Consider the following 17421-nt stretch of genomic DNA (forward strand, 5'->3'; position numbering starts at 1 on the left):
AAACAAGATCCCATTGCCTCTAGCTAGCGAGAAGACTGGGTGATGATGAAGCGAACAACACAAGACAGAGGCGAGTTGCAACGACAAGATTTCATGACCTCTTTTTTCTAGTTCTTTTCATTTTTTCCTTTCCCCAATAAGTCTAGCATAGGCACCTTTCTTTTCCTTTAGATTTATTTTGTAGGATCATTATTTATTTTCTTTTAATAAAATGAGCATTTATTTCCTTATATATGATCATTTCATTACATTGCATTCAAAAAAAAAAAAAAAAAAAAAAAAAAAAAAAAAAAACCATGTCGAATTAAGCACAAGGTATACCAATGATTTAAGGCACCCCTTTGTAGCCACATCATATCTCCTTTCACCTTTCAAATATACATCCTTTTCTCATAAGCCACTTTGAGCCTCGTCTAACAACAAACCCTTCTTTTTTCAACCTACATCTACCTAACCTTGGGATGGGATGGTGTGCAACTTATGCAATTCTAAAAAAAGGGCTTGAGTGATTCAAAAAAATTAAAATAGCAAAAAGTAAATAAAAGTGTACAAAAGGGCAAGTGTTCCAATGTCTTTGATATGAAAATATCTTCGATAAGAACACGTCTCAGATTGCGTCTCTTATCGAGTGCTCGGTACCGTGCCTGAGAAACATGAATGCCAAGTGAGTGATAGACCGCATGATCGGGATTGTCCACACTAATAAAAATAAAATAGATGCTAAAGCAAAAGATGAAAGAGAGCGCTAAAAGAAAAAAAAGAGTAGAAAACCTCAAGCATAAAAATACAAATATTCAAAAGCAAGGTTGCACACCTTGGGGGCTTATCTAGGGTCTTGAGCCTTTATCCCCTTATTCTTCAAACCTTTAGCCTAACCACGTTACAACCCTTAAAAAGACCTTTTTTTTAGGTATACACACTTGTGCGAGGTTCGGCTAGAGCTACGTTCGGCCTGATTCCTAATGGATACGTAGGCAACCTCACATCGAGGTGCGGCCGTAATAAACATGCATTCATATTCACATTCACACACTTACACCATGATCATATCAAGAGATCCCCTATGCTCATCCCTATTCATTTAGAGCTAGACTTGGGGGCTTGATCCCTACATCATTAGCTTACCTAGCCTAAGAGTCACCACCATTTGACTCTTTTCAATAATATATTTTTCTTAGCTCTTGCGGCCTAACTTTAGTGTCACTATCACACATACATGACCAAATATACTTCCCTTAGGAACCCTTTGTCATTGAATCTTAACGTTGAAGCATGCCTTGTCGCATCACTCATCACTCATAATTGTCATTGCATCACGAAGTATGAAGTGCTTAGCCTCCGTGCCTAAGTTACCAAAATGCTTTCATCATTGAGTCAACAGTTGAGATAGCCTAGGATGAATTAATCCTTGAACCTTGAGAGATAGTATCAAACAATATTTGACTAAGCTCATTCAACATGCATTCGAAAGCTTCGATTCTTTTTCGCGTCTTTCTTTTTCGGGAGAAAGTCGGTACCCTCCACAAAAATGACGGAAAATTTTTGTTTTTTGCATTTTTGAGTCGCACGATCACATTACAATGCACACACGAGTCTAACACATGTGTCAAAATCTTTGAGTCGAGTCAACCTCGAGTCAAACATATCGAGTCAAGTTTATACCTTGAGTTGTGTCAAGTCGATGAGTCAAGCAACATTAAGCCTTAGGTCAACCCTAAGATAATTAAAGATTGGCAAAGTTCTATAGTAAAAAATAAATACAGGTGCAGCAGAATAAGGAAGATCCTACTCCAATTCTTGGCGCCAGAAATATCTCAGCAACGACAAAGCTCGAAGCCTCTCAGAAAGGTGATTTCGATTTCATACAGCAACTTCGGGTTCCTTGGTACGCTAGTTAGCCCCTATAAGCAATTTGACATGATTAAGTAGCCGGTTTGATTACAATTGCAATAAGTGATCGACCTGACAAAAGATCGTCTCACTTAGCTTAAGCGCCTAAGTATTGGCTCATCACAAGCGCCAAAGCATCGGTTCAAAAGCAAGCACTTAAACGACAATGTTTCCAGATATGAATTGTCGCACATTCTTATTAAACGACAAAGTTTTTCCAAAAATTGGATTGTCATCCCTCACTGACAATATTTCCAAAAATGGATTGTCGTGCATCTTCTTCAACGACAATTTTTCCAAGATTGGATTGTCATCTCTGGCAAAGTTTCCAAGCGTGGATTGTCGTGCTCCTTCTTTATTGGCAAGTTTTTCCAAGTTCGGATTGTCATACATTCATAGATCGCTGGCAAGTTTTCCGAGATTGGATTGTCACACACCTAGTTCCCTATGGCAAAATTTCCTAAAGGATTGTCGTAGGTCTCTACTCATCATAAATTTCGGCAAAAGTTCCTCAACGTGGATTGTCTTCCGCAAATGGCAAATTTTCCCGAAGTGGATTAATCTAAACAATTAATTCTTTAGCATTCTTTTCTTTCTTCAATTCTTTCTTGCTTTTTCATATAAAATTCCGCATTCACAAGATCTAGAAACACCTAGCCATATTCGAGGTTACCTTCGCCCTAGATGTGAAAGGTTTTAATTTCTGAGGGTTTGGTCCCAAATCTCTCTTTCAATTATTTAATTTAATTGCTTTGATTATTATTTTCCTTAAAGTTACTAACGTGTGTATTTTGTTATTAGAAAGAGGTACGAGGCATCCAAGTAAGTACTTTAATGGTTTTAATTGATATTATGATGTAGATATCATGTTTATATTGTTATTATGATTCCTAGTATCATGTCTAGGGTATTTTTAATATTAAATATGATTCCTACGATGCTTCCTATTCTCTTCCTAATATTTATGATTGTTAGTATCATGTTAGGGTTAAAGATTTGATTTTTATTGTTTAGTGACATGCTAGGGTTTGTTATTAATCTTGTTAGTATCATGCCTAGGATCTTGCTATGTTTATTGTGCTTTAATATTAACATGAACATGATTATAATTATGATTGTTATAATTTATGATGGTTATGAATATTATTATTATTATTATTATTTTGATAATGATTATTTTATTTATGATTATTATTGTTTTGATTATGATTATAATTTTATGACGATTATAATTATTATCATGGTTATTTATTATGTTGCTTGATATTTTATTGCTATTGCTTGATCACCTTTATTGCATGTTTAAAGGGAATTGGTACTTGTAACCACGCTTGATAAGATGATTAATAATCTTGTTTAGGGTTAATATGATTATAATTCAAGTGATCGCCAATAATAGTTTATTTGTGCATTAATATTCAACCAACATAGATAAACAGGTTTAGGGTTAATCCTATTGATTGTATGTTAATCAGAAAGCGCACATGAATACGATCAGAATAAAGTAGAGGCCTATTATTAGGGCAGGTTCAATCTCTTTTAGGTTGGATTTGTACCTTCATCCCCGAACCCTTATTTGGTTCATGGCCTTATGGAGTTGACGATCTCTTGGATCGTTAAGGGGTGTAACCTTCACCTCGTGAACGGTTTACAAGTTCCTTAAAAACTTGTTGGCGACTCTTTTGCTCTATCTTCTTCCCTTTTGGACGCCACCGTACTTTAGTGTATGATCACAGTGGGGTTCAAGCTAGTGGGATTTTAAAGGCTTGAAATTATTCCCTACATGTATGTATAAAATTGCCTTACATTCTCACTTTTCATCGGTTTAACCAAAACTAATTAAGTTGGATGGTGAATTGAATATAGTAAGGTAAAAGTTCATCAAACAAAAGAAGGATGTGAGAGAAGAAGAATAAAATAGTTAAACAAAGTAGGATTGAATACCATGTGACGATAGAGATATAATTAAAACTGAAAAGCTTTTGCATGAAACCGGACTCACCGTGAGTCCAATATCTAACATTAATAAGTTAATAATCTAATGTCAATATTAAAAAATGAATATCAAATATTAGATTATTAATGTCAAATATTAGATTCTTAATGCAATATATTAGAATATTATTTTTAGGTATTAAATTATTATTGTCATATATATTGGACTCATCGTGAGTTCGACTCACCCAATTTTTTTCGATTAAAATAAAAACAAGATATCCCAAAAAGGAAGTGATCCACCTAAATAAGGACGATCAATTTAGAAAAGTGATGCACTTACAAAAATAGAGGGAATATATAAAATTTGTAATATATATGTATATATATATTGAAGAATATTTGAAATATTATATTACCAGGCCAATGTTTAAAAATAATTTTTAAGTGATGTTTTTAACTTTACTCCATGACATGTCAACGAAATGAATCAATTTTTTTTTTTTTTTTTTTGCAAAGATTTAATTCTTCGTATAAGGGATTTAATATTTAGTCATTGAAGGGGATAATATCCTAGTAATAAACCCTAACGTAGTCAAAGGAGTTTGGTCCGTTCCATGGAAAATCGATCACATCATCACCGGCATCCTCTATCTTCTTCAAAGGTTTCAGCAATGGGCCGGGATATTAACCATGTTTACATACATACAAATAAAGCAGCAAATTGGATCGCGAATGTAGGTCATCTTGTTAGTGATAACATGGACATTACTCTTTGTACTTCCTCATCTTTGTACCCTCTGATGCATTATGAATTCCCTTTGTGAGGAGGGGTTCCTAATGTTTTCTTTTTTCTTACCCTTAAATAAGAAATAAAAATAAAAAAAAAACACACTGTAGACACCCATTTGTGTCTCCCCAAAACAAAACCCGGTGATGAGTGCCTTTCACGTCGAATCATAATCGAATGAAACGAAGTGTGGAAAGGTCTAGTGTAGCGGAAAGTTTTATTTCTTTTCTCTTCTCCCTGATTTTGAAAACTTTATTTTAAGAAAACAGCCAATCCAGTTTGGTTGGTCCATGATATGGGTCCAATAGTGGTGTAGTTGGATGGGGCTTGCAAAGACCTTTCCAACGATATATTATAAGCCCTATTCCGATGAATATTGAGGAAGTTATGGCCAATTTACTAAATTGGGTCCGGTTTGAGCTTTATGTACGGCCCAATGATCTAGGGGAGGGCCTAATATGATTTATCATTCCTAATGCAATTAGGAATGGTTTTAGTCTTCTAGAACATTCTAGAAGGTTCTCATCATTTCTAATTCAATTAGGACTCTTCAGAGTTTTAATCGAGATCAAATAGCATTTTCGATGGAATTATATTATTTTATCTTCCAGTACGGGAAATTTATCAGATTTTCGAAAACGCGTTGAAAAACAGTTTGGCGTCCAACCCCAGGCCTTGGCGCCAGGCGCTAGCCATTGGCGCCTGGCGCTAGCCACTGGTGCTGGCGCCAATGCTGTTTTGCGAGCGTCGGACTCTGTTTTGTTAAATTATCTTTTTTGGATGATTTTCTCTATAAATATCGTATTAAAAACTCCGTTTTTATTCATCTACAATTCATTCATCTACAATTCATTCATCAACAATTCATTCATCTACGATCATCATCTTTCATTCACCAATTCTCCATAATCAAGCATTCTTTAGCATTCTTTCTTTCTTGCTTTTTAACACAAAATTCCGCATTCACAAGATCTAGAAACACCTAGCCATATTCGAAGTTGCCTTCGCCCTAGACGTGAAAGGTTTTAATTTCTGAGGGTTTGGTCCCAAATCTCTCTTTCAATTATTTAATTTAATTGTTTAGATTATTATTTTCCTTGAAGTTACTAACGTGTGTATTTTGTAATTAGAAAGAGGGACGAGGCATCCAAGTAAGTACTTTAAGGGATTTTATTGATTAATTGATTTATGATGTAGATATCATGCTTAGATTATTATTATGATATTCCTAGTATCATGTCTAGGGTAAATTTAATATTAAGTATGATTAAAAGTACGATGCTTCCTATGTTCTTCCTAATATTAATTCATGTTAGTATCATGTTAGGGCTAAAGATTTGATTTTTATTGTTTAGTGACATGCTAGGATTTGTTATTAATCTTGTTAGTATCATGCCTAGGATCTTGTTATGCTTTAACATGATTATTATTATTAATTATAATTAATATTATTATTAATGTTATTGATTATTATTATGTTGCTTGATATGCATATTATTTTATTCTTTATTGCTTGATCGCACCTTTTATTGCATGTTAAAGGGAATTGGTACTTGCAACCACGCTTAATAAGATATTTAATAATCTTGTTAGGGTTAATATGATTTATAATTCAAGTGATCGCCAATAATAGTATATTTGTGCATTAAATTCAACCAACATAGATTAAACAGGTTTAGGGTTAAACCTATTGATTGCATGTTAGTCAGAAAGCGTACATGAATACGAGCAGAATAAAGTAGAGGCCTATTATTAGGGCAGGTTCAATCTCTTTTAGGTTGGATTTGTACCTTCATCCCCGAACCCTTATTTGGTTCATGACCTTATGGAGTTGACGATCTCTTGGATCGTTAAGGGGTGTAACCTTCACCTCGTGAACGGTTTCAAGTTCCTTAAAAACTTGTTGGCGACTCTTTTGCTCTATCTTCTTCCCTTTTGGACGCCACCGTACTTTAGTGTATGATCACAGTGGGGTTCAAGCTAGTGGGATTTTAAAGGCTTGAAACTATTCCCTACACACACACACACTTCGTATAAAAAGATACGAAGCATAACAAATTCTTACAACAAAAAAATAATACGAATTACATAAAATACGGGATGAAAAAATACCAAGTATTTAGAATTATATTTTTGTTGATTTTTTAATAGAAGAACTAAGATGTCCGATTATAAAATCATATAATACAAATATTTTTGGCAAGAAAAGAGGGATAGTTGTTTTGGAGGGAAAATATTGCATCAAAAATTAACATGAGTGATGAGTCATTCTTGGTGTTTCCTTTAGTTATATGTATACATTTATAATACGAGTAGTTGAGTTTGTGCATTGACAAACGTGACTAAAAAAACATTGTAACTAAAATGAAATAGAGGAAGTATGTTATCTAGAAAGACATCATTTGGACGATATGATTCTGGATCTGAAGCATATAAACTTATAAAGGCATTGAAGCAAGTTTTGGGCACACAACAAATATATAATAGAATGGATTGCTAAAACCGTCAACATTTTTTTATCAAACTACCAACAAATAAAGGCATTGAAGCAAATAATGTTGGGCACACAACAAATATATAATATAGTGGATTTCTAAATGCCGCCAACGTTTTTTTATCAAACAAACAACAAAAGTGACATGATGAAGGGACAAAATTATCGTTATTCATCCCGGTTTTGGGTGTTTTTGTCCCTCGAGAGAGTTACAGCTCGAAGACTGGTCCAGCGCAGTCCGTATCTGCAAAACACGGAGACTCCGATTGGTAGGAGCTTCGCCTCCGACGATCAAGTTAGAACGTGTTGGAGAGAGTAAAAAGTGCGGAAAGGTAAAAGTAACACTACTAGAAATAGGCTAAATAGCGACGGAAAACTTGCGACGGACCTGATTTTCCGTCGAAAACTTGAAAATTTACGACGGAAAACGTTTCGTCAATCTTTAGCGACGGAAAATTTGAATTACGATGCATTTTCTCTCGTAAATTTTCCGACGGAAAAAAATTCCGTCGTAATATAAACTTCCGACGGAATATTAAACTTCCGACGGAAAATTAATATTACGACGGAATTGTTTTCCGTCGGAATGGCTGTGTTCATTTTGAAAATCAAAACTCGGGCTTGACCTAAAAATAAAGGGTGAAACACGAATTGGTGCAGAGAGAGAAAGAGACGGAGAGAGAGAAAGAGAAAGAGAAGGAGAGAGAAGTAGAGGGCGGCGCTTAAACTGCCGGCGACGGAAACACCTGCCGTCAACGCACACCCGGCGCCGAGAACGAAAGAGAGAAAGAATGGTGAAAGAAAGAGAGAGGAGAACGAGAAAGAGAAAGAGAAAGATAAGGAGGAAGAGAGAGTTGTTGAGGAAGAAAGAACGGCCCTGGTGGTTTCCGGCGACGCCGCCACGTCTAGGTAAGTGTGTTGCCTTCGTAAATTTGTTTTTTTTTTTTTAATTTTGCAAAAAAAACCACCACCGGCTAACATTTAACCACCACAACGCAGCCTATGCGGCACACCTCTGTCCCCTACCTGTGACTGAACCACCTGGTCGTGGTTGTTTCCGGCGACGCCACTTTCCCCTTAAAATTTAGTAAGGTTCCTTTGATTTCCCCCTTTTTTTTCAATTTAATTTTGTTTACTTATAAACCCTTAATTATTTTAATTTTTTTTTAATTTTTTTGTAGGATTTGTACAATTCAGTAAGAGCTACGCCACAGCTTGACGTTCATTATTTGCCGGCTTGTTTTCCGTCGAGCCTCCGTTGACGCTGCTGGTTGTTGCCGGCGCCGCGTCTAGGTAAGTTGTTTTTGTTTTTTGTTTTCTTTTTTTTTTATTCGTTTTTTTTAAACACATTCAAATCTGACTTGACCACCACAACCGCAGCCTCCCTTGACCACCACAACCGCAGCCTCCGGCCTCCTCCCTTCCCTCGCCGTGGCTGAAGCAGTTGGTAAGTTGTCCTTTCCCCAATTTTTTTTTATTTTTTATTTTAATAATAAACCCTTATTTATTTAATTTAATTATTTTTTAAAATATTTTGTATGTAGGATTTGTACAATTAGCTGGTTTAATTGTCAAAAAGAAGTGCAGATCTAAAGGTTAGTCACATTACAAACCCTAATATAACGTATGTATGTTAGTTTGGTTTGGTTTTGTTTAACATAACTTAGTTTCGTTAAGTTTATTCTAATATAATGTGTTTTAGTTTAGTTTAGTTACTTTTTTTTTTGTAAGTATGTTAGAAAAAGGCTTATTTGCGTCGCTCATTTATAGTGTATTTGCGTCGCTTCTATGAGCGACGCAACTGCTCGCGACGCAAATGACTTAAAAGTCATTTGCGTCGCTCCTAGGCGCGACGCAAATAAGAGTCATTTGCGTCGCTCCTTTATAAAGGAGCGACGCAAATGACTCTTCTGATAAACTTCTTTTTTGTTATTTGCGTCACTCCTTTATAAAAGAGCGACGCAAATGACTCTTATTTGCGTCACTCCTTTATAAAGGAGCGACGCAAATGACTCTTCTGATAAACTTCTTTTTTGTTATTTACGTCACTCCTTTATTAAGAACGACGCAAATGACTCTTCTTATAAACTTCTTATTTGTTATTTGCGTCACTTGTTTATATAGGAGTGACGCAAATGACTGAGTAGACAATACAAAATTGCTGTATTTGCGTCACTTATTTGTTTAATGAGTGACACAAATGAGGTGAATTTTTTTTTTTTTAATTATAATAATTGCCTTGTATATGTTTGTAGTACCAGTTTTCCTTACTAGTGGTATAAAGTAATATGCTAACGCTAATATAATTGAAATTAAAATGCAATATTATTGAATAATGCAAATGTAAATTTCGGCAGAGTCTCCTTTGTAATTTGGCCTACCCATAAAATTGGGAATGACGGCATTATATTAACAACCTGTCCAATAATTTACATCTCAATATCATAGACATTATACTCATCATCCCAACACCAATTAACCAAATTCATTCATTTCAAGCCTATAATCCAAAACAAGAGTCCAACATGCGATAAGTGTAAATCTAAAGTTCAACATTACATATAAAATACTCTGCCCAAATATCTCGAATCTCATTTATCTCCTCCTCGGTGTACGGTGTAGTTCTTGAAAAATCCTATCAACACAACAAATATACAAGATGAAAGTTTTAATTCAAGATTGTAGCTAACATCAAATTGTATTTATCAAACAAAAATGAAATATTTGACAACTCATACCTGAATAATGGATTAATTTGCAGACATGATGAAGATTAATGTATAAATGTATTGTATATTTACCTGATCAGTACATTCCTGTATAATCTGTTACTAATAATGTGACTTAGTCACCACTCTGTAGTCTCTCCAGTTATCTTGGGATTCTGTGGTTATGCTATCCTTACGATCAGGCAGGGAAAATCAGCAATATACTGACCAGACAGAGAACACGAAGACTCGGGTATACTCTACTAGAACAATAAATATTCGGACAGGCTTGACAGCAGGCGAGGGTAGACGAATACAGGTACATTATGTTGGTGCCTAAGACATGTTATCCTACTGATAAGGTTTCAAACTTATACCTCCCCTCTACGGCCTCGAGTCAGTTAAGGTGTTCATATTGTGTATCAAACTCTTTTCGTTAAACCGGAATCATAAGGATCCATTACATAAGTAATCTTACCCTTAACCAGTCAATTATACTACTTGTATAAGTTCCAATTTCCTAAATAACATCCTTTGTTAGGGTAAGGCCTGTAAAAATATATTATCATAAAAATAAAGTGGGAAAAAATTCAATAGAACTTACAGTCTAAAATTAAAAATAAAGAAAAAGACAAATTACTTGCAGTTATCTGAAATAATCTGTTTCATGTAAATAATCAAATTACTAACAGTTAAAAGTGAATTGCCTCGTCTTATGAATTCATGATGCTTCGTGATTGAAATGAAATAGATTAAAATTACTCGTAATTCAAAATTTAAATTGTAAAATCAGTGGCAATTATAAACAATTAAAATAGAGTGAAATTACTTACCGTAAACTGCAATGCCTCAGGATTTAAAACTCTGTTATTGCATGCTTTTGATTTGTTCCATTATCAGTCAATTCGTGCTTCCCATCGCCCATTATGATGATGCCTACAAAAAAATTAAATGATAAAAAATAATTTTAATAAGACATTCAAAGAATCATAGATGTCACATGACCCATAAAATTAAAGAAAAAACAATGAATGTTCAAAGATGCAAACCAGCAGCTCAAAGATGCAGCTGCAAACCAGTAGTATATTGCAAAACAGCAACTGTAAAAATCTACGGACTAAATGTACTAGCTGAAAACATGCAGGTGAATATATTAAACCAGTAGAATTGAGATGAGCCTCAATGAAAATTCAATGACTGAAATTATAAAAATTCAATTAAATCTGCCATATAATTTCTAATTAATGAACTAACACTAAACCTGAAATTAAACTAAGTCATTGTTCAAGTTAAATGCTACATTCTATCTACCATGAAAAGATTGAACATAAATAGAAGCAATCTTACCATAGGTGAAATTGACTTCAAAAATTCAACAATGTCGAGCCGAAATCGAACTTCAATTGTTGTTGCTGTAATTTGCTTGAACTTCCTCGGGTTTTTTGGGGCGAAATTAAGCGATTTTTCCACTCGAAAATTTCAGTTATTGCTCGAATTTTTTCGGCAGGATTTTTAATTGAATTTTTTGGGGTTTCTAGGGTTCGAATTCGTATGGAATTGAGTACATTTTTTGCTCGAAATGGGGGATTTTTGGTCGGAAATAATCAATTTTTCTAGGGTTTAAGGGTTCGAATTACTTAGGGTTTTTGGTCTAAATTTTTGCTCGAAATTGCTCGGATTTGCTGCCGATTATGGGTGTTGAACTTGATTGCGATTTTGGATGTTGAATTTGCTGGGGAATTGCAGTTTTTTGGGCGAATTTGTTGGATTTCAGGGTCGAATTTGTGGGTGTTTTTCTGTAGAAATTCACTGGAAGCAACTCTGTTTTTTTCTTTTTGTTTAGTGAATTAGTGAAAGGTAGGCGTGAAAAGCTAAGGTCAAAAAAGCGCAGAATATATAACCTAAAATGCAACAGAGTTATTTGCGTCACTTAATTATAAAAATGCGACGCAAATAACAAAATCTGTAATGCTGAAAATTTGTTATTTGCGTCGCTCATTTATTAAAAGAGTGACGCAATTTATTCACTCCCTTATTTGCGTCGCTTGTCAATAAATGAGTGACGCAAATAAGGTTATTATATGCGTCGCTTCAATAAATAAGAGCGACGCAAATGATAGAAAGCTTACATACACTTGACTTTTGCGTCGCTTCTTTAATAACAAGCGACGCAAATAACTTTAAAGGATGGTAAAAATATACATTTGCTTTGTTCTTTAGAATGAGTGACGCAAATATGGCGACGCAAATGAGCCTTTTTCTACTAGTATTAGTTTAGTTTAGTTTAGTTTACTTTTTTTGTAAGTATGTTAGTTTAGTTTAGTTTATTTTAATATAATGTGGTTTAATTTAGTTTAGTTTTACTAAAGTATATTAGATTAGTTTAATATTATGAAACTTTAGTTTAGTTTATTTTAATATAATGTGGTTTAATTTAGTTTAGTTTTACTAAAGTATATTAGATTAGTTTAATATTATGAAACTTTAGGTACGTTTTGTTTGTTTTGTTTAATATGATGTATGTTAGATTACTTTAGTTCATTATAATCTAGTTTAGTTTTGTTTAGTTTAATATAATGTTTCTTACTTAAGTTTAATTTTTTATAATGCATGTTACTATATTTAATATTATGATATGTTAGTTTAGTTTGGTTTAGTTTGGTTTGATTTGTTTATATTAATGTTATGGTTTTATGATATGTTTGTTTATGTTAAGTTTAATTATGATATATTTGTATAATTTTTTGTATGTTAGTTTAGTTTTAATATCTTTAAATAAATCATTTGCATAATCATATGCCTAGATACCCGTTCAAGGCATACACATTAGGAGTATGTCTTGAATAGTCCCCGGTTGGGACTGTCCTTGTACGTTTATTCTCACTTAGAAGGTGAATGTATTCCTTTGTTTTAATTCTAAGGAAGATCCTTGCTTGTCATTTCTCTACAATGTTCTCTAGGTACATATATAGGTGTTTCTAATCGCCTATATTGTGTACTTGGGGAACTGTAGGGAGATGCTGCCGGATTTTCCATAGAATTGAAATTCTGGCATACATTCACTAGTGAGATTGAACGTACAAGGATGGGTTAGGTTGGAGTGATAAGGACCCTTGGAAATAATTTCTCTTCTCATTTGCATTTCCATAACAGTTTGATCTATAATGAATATATATTGTGCTTTATGACTAATGTGATTAATGGCATATGTGTTAGTTGTGTAGAACTTGTAATCATGAAACGAAAAGAACGTAGCTGGTTGTACGAAAGGAAGGTTGGGAATTCTATTAATCCTGAGTTCTTGAAGGGGGTAGATGAATTCCTTAAATATGTGGAAGATCATCCCGAGAGTAGCAACCCGAATGAAGTTAGGTGTCCATGTTTTAAATGCAAAAAAAAACGTCTTTGGGATCCAGATACGGTCAAACTTCATTTGTATCGCAGCGGTTTTTTACCTAATTACTATGAGTGGATGTGTCATGGGGAAGGGTTTCCAGGAACTCGTAGAAGGCAATCAAATGAATATCGTGAAATGGTTTTGGATGCCTTTGGTCAGTCTCAAGATCAAGGCCATTCCGAAGAGCCACCTGTTTCATTAGAGGAGGAGCCTAATGCACAAGTCAAGCCATTTTTTGATTTGTTAAGGGCTTCTGAACAACCGTTATACGAAGGGAGTTCATTGTCTGTGTTAGAGATGGCTTCTAGAATCACTAGCCTAAAGTGTGAGTATAATTTTCCGCACAGATGTGTTGATGGATTTGCTTCTTTGGTTAATGAAGCGATTCCTAACAACAACCACATGGCCGAGACATTCTATGAGGTTAAGAAAATTGTTAAGGGGTTAGAGCTGCCCCATGAAAAGATTCATGCATGCCCGAAAGGATGTATGTTGTTTTGGAAAGATGATGCTCAATTATCTACATGTAGGGTGTGTGGCAGCGACCGATACAAGAAGACTTCTAAAGGTAGCTTAGTGCCTTTGAATGTTCTATTTTATTTCCCTATCACACCTAGGTTGCAAAGGCTTTTTGCAACTAAAAACATTTCTGAGGAAATGACATGGCATGCTAAAAATCCTCGAGTTCAAGGCACAATGGCACACCCTAGCGATAGTGAAGCGTGGAAACACCTATATAGTTGCTTTCCTGAGTGTGCCTCTGAACCTCGTAATGTTCGACTTGGCCTATGTACGGATGGATTTGCTCCACATGGTCAGTTTGGGGGACAGTATTCATGTTGGCCTGTCATTTTGACCCCTTATAACTTGCCTCCGTCAATGTGTATTAAAAGACAGTTCATGTTTCTTTCGTTACTCGTTCCTGGTCCTAAAAACCCTAAGGGAAACTTGGATGTTTACATGCAACCGCTCATACACGAGTTGAAACAGTTGTGGGAAGTTGGGGCAAATACTTACGATATTTCGAGAAAACAAAATTTCAATTTTCGAGCAGCCATCCTATGGACCGTTAGTGACTTTCCGGCTTATGGTATGTTATCTGGTTGGACCACAGCCGGTAAGAAGGCTTGTCCATATTGCATGGAAAGAAGCAAGGCATTTTGGCTCGAAAATAGTGGTAAGGTTTCTTGGTTTGATTGCCATCGTCAATTCCTTCCGACAAATCATCCTTTTCGAAATAGTAAAAATGCATTTTGTAAAAACAAAGTCGAAAAAGGTTCACCACCTCACATCATGTCAAGAGAGGAACTTTGGGAATGTGTGAAAAACCTCCCGAAAGCAACAGATGGCCCCGAGGCACTGAAACGTCTCAAGAATGCAAAAAAAAGGGTGGTTCAAGCAAAGCACTCTATGGGACCTTCCATATTGGAAACATCTGCTTGTTCGTCAAAACTTAGATGTCATGCACGTTGAAAAAAACTTTTTTTATCAGTTGATTCACACTATAATGGACGTGAAAAAGCTATCTTGTGACACGTCATCAGCTCGGAATGACATTGCTAAATACTGTAAACGGCCCCAGCTACATCTTCAAGAGGATGATATAGGAAAAGAATTCATGCCAAAGGCTCCATTTGCTCTTGACAAGGCTCAGAGAAAGGTTTTGTGTGAGTGGGTCAAACAGCTGCGGTTTCCTGATGGTTACGCTTCCAATTTGAGCCGATGCGTTGATTTGCAATCACGTAAGTTACATGGAATGAAAAGTCATGATTGTCACGTGTTCATGGAGAGGTTGTTGCCCACTACTTTGAGAGAATTGCTCCCTACCCATATATGGAATGCAATTACAGAGATAAGCCAATTCTTTCGCAATTTATGTTGCTACACAATTATAGTTAGCGACATGGAGCGATTGGAAAAAAATATAGCTGAGATCCTGTGCAAGCTTGAGAAGGTTTTCCCCCCATCTTTCTTCAACTCCATGGAGCATTTACCAATTCATTTTCCATATGAGGGCAAGTTATGTGGACCTGTTCAATATCGGTGGATGTATCCTTTCGAAAGGTAAATCAAAGGTCCTTTCTCAACTCTTACTTTCATCTCTTCCATTGCTTTTCATTACTTATACTTCTACGACTACATAAACATAATTACAGGTTCCTCAATCACCTGAAACGAAAAATTGGTAATAAGGCTCGTGTTGAAGGTTCCATATGCAACGTTTATCTCACTGAAGAGATATCTGCTCCAATTACTTTCAGCCCTCAGTTGACACAAAAACACGAGATCTAGGTCGAAATGTGAATGCTGATGTGGAATCCCCGGCTGACAACGATGAAATCCCAGAGCTGTTCACGGTGGATAAGGGTCGTGTGTCAAATTTGGGTAAAACTCGTTATTTAGATGACAAGGAACTCGAACGTGCTCATTTGTTCGTTTTAAGAAATACCGGCATTCTTGGTGAATACGAAAGGTATATATGTTTAGGATAAACTTTTGAAAATCCCTTAAATTTAATATAATTGCTGCAATGATTAACCATGTGTCATTAATCTATTAGGCAGTTTGAGGACTACATTCTTAGTACTCGAACTTATTTACGTCGAGAAGATGTCATGGAAAAATGCGAAACTGAATTCCCTGATTGGTTTCATCACAAGGTGATAATACTTTTCGAACATTGCATATCGATTAATTTGTGATAATATAATATAATATATTTCATTTCAATTAGTGTGACATTTGTATTCGTAACGGTTATAGGTGAGAGAACAAAAACCAAGTTCCGATGTGTTGCGAGCATTGTCTATGAGGCCTTTCAAGCGTGTTCGAACTTGGAACCAAATATTTGTCGGTGGCTTTAATTTCCACACACAGTCCTATGGAAAACACAAATCTACGATGAATTACGGGGTGTGTGTCTCAAGTGAGGACGGTGGAGAGTACTTTGGCATTTTAAACGACATAATTGAACTTGTCTACACCGGTCCCGAAAAAGAGTACAATACTATTTTGTTTAGTTGTAGTTGGATGGATTGTGGTAAAGGAATGAACATTCATGAACAATACAATCTTGTCGAAGTAAATCATAATAAGAAGTATCCCAAGTATGATCCATTTGTCTTATCTTACCAAGTGTCTCAAGTGTATCATGCATCTTACCCTAGCCTTAAACGTGATCGAGTTCAATGGTGGGCTGTATTTAGAACTCAAGCAAGGTCAGTGATTGATGCTCCGGTGGATTTAGAGTTTTTGCAGGGTCCTTCACCACAAGTACATGCAACGCTTTGTCCACCAAATGACATTCCAGACTATGAACTTGATAGTGATGATGATGATGACGATGGCTTTATTATCTCAAGCGATGAAGAAGAAGAAGAAGAAAGCATTGGATCCAGTGATAGTGACGAAGAAGAGGACATCAATGTATTTTTAGATGACACTAGTGATAGTAATAATGATAGTGATAATGATAGTGGTAGTAGTGATAAGAGTAATGAAGAGGAGAATATGTAGTTACTCCTTTAACTATTGTCTTCGAATGTTTAGTTTTTAATGACTACTCGGACTTGTAATATTGCATTACATTTTTGGTCTCATTTTATTATTTTAATGTCTTATGGATCTAATTAATGAATTTACAATGTACGATCATGGTACTAACAACTTTTTCAGGTGGTCATCATGGGAGGAGGAAATAAAGGAGAAACGTCCAAGAGGAGAAAGACTAAGGGGAAATCTCAGGTTGTACGTGTTGACGAGGATGAGTCAATGGAGGAAGAGGAGGCACATGATTTGGAGGCCTCTTAAGAAATCGTCAATTGGAGACAGATTCCTAGGCATGTACAAGGGCAACAGGAGCAACAGGAACAGGAGCTACAGGACCCGCATCCTAATGACTTGCTAGAGTTGGACCCTTCCACACTTTGGTGCGTATGTATTTGTATAATGAAATATCCTTAAATTCGTATTTACTTTGATAAAGTGAATTTGTATTACTTTAACCATGTTTTGTTCACTTTTTTTTTATTATCTACTTACATGAATGTCTATCCTTTATTATAGGTTTGATTATATCCCGGTGAAGAATGTGCTCTCCGACTCGCTAACCGGCTACTATGTTGAGCCTTGGAGGAATTATGGAGAGGTTGATGAAGATTCGAGAGAGCACTTTTGGAACTTGTTCAGCGTATGATAACTTTAACCT

The 17421-nt window shown here is 35.4% G+C and overlaps 1 protein-coding gene across 1 annotated transcript in view; it reads left to right on the forward strand.

The window, feature by feature from the left end:
* The window catches only part of LOC145632608 (uncharacterized), a 28039-nt gene extending 17292 nt beyond the window's left edge, over positions 1-10747 (forward strand). The window contains exons 4-5 of the mRNA XM_081684961.1: positions 9972-10136; positions 10718-10747. Coding sequence (XP_081541087.1) covers positions 9972-10136; positions 10718-10747 — 195 coding nt within the window. The remainder of the gene's footprint in view (positions 1-9971; positions 10137-10717) is intronic.
* The last annotated feature ends 6674 nt before the right edge of the window (positions 10748-17421 follow it).

This window comes from Chenopodium album, chromosome 5 (assembly GCF_948465745.1).
Source record: "Chenopodium album chromosome 5, dcCheAlbu1.1, whole genome shotgun sequence".
Classification (NCBI taxonomy): domain Eukaryota; kingdom Viridiplantae; phylum Streptophyta; class Magnoliopsida; order Caryophyllales; family Amaranthaceae; genus Chenopodium; species Chenopodium album.